Source organism: Aristolochia californica, unplaced genomic scaffold (genome assembly GCF_029961685.1).
Source record: "Aristolochia californica isolate CCGP_79_NKW_82.1479 unplaced genomic scaffold, dmAriCali1.0.hap1 SCAF_1, whole genome shotgun sequence".
Lineage (NCBI taxonomy): Eukaryota > Viridiplantae > Streptophyta > Magnoliopsida > Piperales > Aristolochiaceae > Aristolochia > Aristolochia californica.
In genome coordinates, this window is record NW_027181770.1 from 9814557 (window position 1) to 9818952 (window position 4396).

General features: G+C 41.4%; 1 protein-coding gene across 2 annotated transcripts; it reads right to left on the reverse strand.

The window, feature by feature from the left end:
• Window positions 1-200: 200 nt before the first annotated feature.
• Window positions 201-4110, reverse strand: LOC137959001 (probably inactive leucine-rich repeat receptor-like protein kinase At5g48380). Of its 2 annotated transcripts, none has more exons than XM_068806256.1 (4): window positions 3817-4110; window positions 2746-2850; window positions 1783-2661; window positions 201-1705 (listed from the first exon to the last, which is right to left on the reverse strand). In XM_068806256.1, exons 3-4 carry the CDS (start codon window positions 2617-2619, stop codon window positions 689-691), a joined length of 1854 nt encoding a protein of 617 aa, XP_068662357.1. In that variant the 5' UTR covers window positions 2620-2661; window positions 2746-2850; window positions 3817-4110; the 3' UTR covers window positions 201-688. The 2 variants fall into 2 exon arrangements, with proteins under 2 accessions (XP_068662357.1, XP_068662365.1); XM_068806264.1 differs by having other exon boundaries at window positions 2746-2855.
• Window positions 4111-4396: the final 286 nt, after the last annotated feature.

Below are 4396 nucleotides of genomic sequence, written 5' to 3' on the forward strand. Positions count from 1 at the left end.
AAACCAAGTTTGTGCCACAGGAGCTAGTAAATCCTAGTATGGTCAAGCGACTCACTGGGTTGATCTACCATTCAGCTAGGTTGACTCGCATTTGAGAGGAGAAGAGTCGAGTCAGGTGGCCATATTACTTCAAATTACTTTGGATCAAAGTTAGGATTTAGAAAAATTGGGCATCTATTAGAATTTAAGTTCCCCATGGTTTTCCAATACACAGCCTGTCATCTTCTACCTTCGAAACACAAATTACGGAAATGATGTCAAGTAACATGAAGAATATGTTTCATTCTGTAGTAAGATTCCCAAGTATGAGAGCTAATAAGATAGTACTGATTTTTTACTTCTGGCAACTGATAGAACACCACAATACAACTACACATTCACATTATTTCTTTCCGCTTCGTCCACATCTGCTCGCACAGGTGCTTTCCTCTAAGGCGGAACGCTCCCCTACCGATGCATTTTTACATCCCACAGCTTCAGCAGATCGCTTAGCCCCGTTCATCTTCTGTGCAAGAGCGCTCGATCAGTGAGCTATTACGCACTCTTTCAAGGGTGGCTGCTTCTAGGCAAACCTCCTGGCTGTCTCTGCACCCCTACCTCCTTTATCATAATATGTTAGAGAAAATAGCAGCGCAGGTGACTTTTTTTACAGAAACATTTGCTAAGTGATACATTGAACCTTAACAACTCACTGAGACCCTTTCTTTTCTTGAGCCACAATAAGCTCATTGAGTTGATCGGCATCACCATTGTCAGGTGGCATTATCAATTCATCCTCGGCTGCAAAGTTGTATCTCTCCCCAATGGCTCTCAATAGCTGGTACACTTCGAACATACTTGGCCGTTCCTTGGGAGCTGACAAAACACAATTACATGCGACTCTGAGAAATTGGAGGAGCTCCCCATCACAACCCTGCCCTATGAGGGACTTATCAATAGCGTCCTGGAGAATGGAGTTATCTGAGAGAAAACTAATCCACTCAGCCAAACTTCCCTTGAAGCTGTCTGGGGCACTAGACACATGGGTGGCTGTCTCACCAGTAACCAGTTCAAGCAGCACTACTCCGAAGCTATACACATCACCTTTTGGAGTAGCCATCAAAGTTCGTGTATACTCAGGTGCCACATAACCCAGATCTCCAAATTCACCATTGACAAAAGTACTTAAATGGGTGTCAACTGGATTCATGAGTCTAGCAAGTCCAAAATCTGATATTCTAGGCTCATAATCATTGTCCAATAGAATACATTTGGTGCTTATGTTTCTGTGAAGTATGCGAGGATTGCAGCTATGGTGAAGCCAAGCCAGGCCTCTTGCAGCCCCTATACCAATTTTCAGCCTCACTGACCATTCCATAACTTTCTCTCCAGGTGCTTTCTCATGCAACTGATGATAGAGGGACCCATTTCCCATGTGTCTGTATATGAGAAACCTCTCCCTCTTTGCAATGCAGACTCCCAAAATAGGAACCAAGTTTCGATGATTCACAGTTCCTAGAGTCCTCATCTCAGACATAAATTCTTTTTCTGAATGCTGAGAATCTTGAAGTCTTTTGATCGCAAGAAATGAACCATCCAGAAGAGTTCCTTTATAAATTGTGCCTGTTCTTCCAGATCCAATTATGTTGCTTTTGTTGAAGTTATCAGTGGCCTTCATGAGATCCCCCAATTTCATTTTTGAAACTGACTTCTCAAATGTAGAAACCTGTATTGAGAAAAATGAATGGTCAATTATTGCACGATCATTGATTATTAATCAAAATAGAAAATGCAAGAGCTTGCCTTGATTCCTTTGGACTCCCGAATACTTTTTGTCCATTTGTTTCCTTCAGGATCATCTTCCTTCTTCCTTATAATCACTCTACTGAGGCAGAAATACAAAATCACACCAACAACCAACGCAGTAAATATAACACCACCTACTGCAGAACCAATGATGACTGAAGTATGAGACTTCCTCGGAGTCACCTTGCAGTCTCTATTTAAAATCTTCCCACAAAGCCCTGGATTATTAGCAAAGCTTGATGGTGTTGTTACATAGCTGAAATTGGGAATGGGCCCTGATAGATTGTTGTTGGCAACATTAAATGTTGCTAGCCGATTCAGGGTACTGAATTGCCATGGGATCTGACCACTTAACCGATTGTTTTGGAGGTTAAGGGTGTTCAGATAAGAGCAGTTTGCAAGGCTTTCAGGAATTTCACTAGAGAAATTGTTGGATGAGAGATCAAGACTTGTAACAAAAGGTATCAAGTGAGAGATGTGGTGAGGGAGAGGCCCAAAGAGTTCATTATTTGAGAGATCTAATCCAGTCAAGCTTGTACACAGCTGAAGACCAGATGGAAATTGACCTTTCAAGCCCATGCTGGAAAGCTTAATGTTTATCACCCTACTCTCATCGATGTGCCAGCATTCTACTCCAGCGAATTTACAGATGAACCCTTCAGTATGGTTCTCAAAACTCCAGGTTTGGAGATAGCCGAAAGAATCATTTAGTGAATGTCTGAATGCCTTCAGACACTGAATGTCACTTTCAACACCCAAGACAACATTGCACAGTGATAGCAAACAAAGAGCGTGAAGGAAGACAAGAGCTTTAGTATCCTTGAAAACTTCCATCAGCCGTAGTGATCTATCAAACCGACTCTGCTTAATCCTTATCTGCCATTAACCACCTTGAAAGTCAAAAAGCCAAAAGAAAGCCTTTGTAACACAAAAAAAAAAAAAAAAAAAAGGGATCCTCACGAGCCCAATCTAGTTCAATCAACTTCCACTGTGAAACAAAGAGAAACTAGGAACTGCTGCTCTGCTCTAACCCCTAACCAAATCCTTCAAAGTCCAAAGAAAGACCTGAGCTAAAAAAAATGAATTATGTAAGTAAGGGGTTAGAAAAAGTACAAAGATGTCAACTACTAAACTTGATGACATAATAGAGTCAGAAAGAGGATACCTATATAACTGTCAATAAGACTCTTTAAGGAACTCAACCCTAGGCCTCTTAACCTCAAGAGGCAGTTAGGATGTGATTTCAAGAGAAAAACAGAAACCCAACACACAGCTCATTAGACTACTAGGCGAGGGTATATCACACCCCTTGAATGCAATTATAGCGTATATGAGAAGAATCTCATACTCCATTCAACTGTACTTACGATCTCAATTCATGGAATTCAATATTCAGCTAAAACGATCTCGCAGGAGTCGTGATGCGAAAGAAGTTCAATCAGATGGACTTAATCACAACCATGCAGCATTATAAAACCCTAAATCCAAAAATTCAAGGGGTCATTTTTCTGTCTACAAAAATTGGCAGAACAAAACCAGCTTTATCTCTTCAACCAATAAAGTCTCTTCAAATTTTCTAAAGGTCAGGATAATGTAATTCAGTAACCAGGTTGGTGAACACAAGGAACTGAACCACTTTGTTTTTAATTTCTAAAATTAAAAGAAAAACGGAAAAAAAAAAAAACGAATGAATCACACACGGATAGACCCCGATGACACAAAAATCCGATGTAAGAGTGTTGCCTTAAAAAGACCTTCATGAAAAGATGAACACGCGAGTCACAAGACAAGAAATTCAATTCACCAGCTATTTGCCGCAGAGTTAGAGCTAGAAACAGAACTGCTTCACAAATCCTAACTGAATAAATAAAACTTCTCCCTGAAACTCCCTTCTTTCAGCCTTAAAACCCAAAGTTCAGTAACTTACAGGGTCAATACACCTCTTTTAACAGGTACAGAACTACCACGTCGGCCGACCCAGATCAACAACATCCCTTATCAAAAGAAAAGAAGTATTCTTCAAGTTCTTACCTGCAGCTTCGTGCATAGCCAAAGGACTGGAACACTCTCAATCCACGGATAGCTGCCCTAAGTAGGAAGGAGGTCGGAAGCGTCGTCGCTGTTCTAAAGACTTTCGAGGTAATTTTTCTTCTACGCACTAGTAGACCAAAAAGTGTGAGCAGTTTTGAAGATTGAAAACCAGCCAATAGCTTAAGGAATCACTTTTTCTGGGGCAAAAAAGGACGACGACGACATGAATCAAGTCTATCTTCCGAGTTGACTCAGTTCAGTTGGCAATTGGAATCAGCTCCTTCGTCCTGCGTAGCTGTTCCGTTCCGACTTCTCGGCTTTCACATCGGGTCTCCTCTCCAATTGAACAGGAGGGGCCCATTTCCTCTCTCAAGCAAACTGCGGATGATCGTCATCGCCCATTAAGACGGGTCGCAGTTCCAGGTTCGATTCATCGACTTAGGTCCGCTTTAGCTTCGGAACTCCGACTGGGAATAAAATCCTGCAACTGGCCGAAAGAACGAAGAGAGAAGCGAAGGTTAAGATCCGATATGAGGTCCGACATCCGAACGTTGGAAAAAAAAAACAGAAAAGAAAAAGA

What these genes read in the sequence shown, in the direction of transcription:
- LOC137959001 (XM_068806256.1), bottom strand. Translation starts at nt 2,619, where the DNA reads ATGGAAGTTTTCAAGGATACTAAAGCTCTTGTCTTCCTTCACGCTCTT. An exon ending in GGGAGTCCAAAGGAATCAAG is followed by an intron (nt 1,706 to 1,782) that starts GCAAGCTCTTGC and finishes TTCTCAATACAG; the next exon opens with GTTTCTACATTTGAGAAGTC.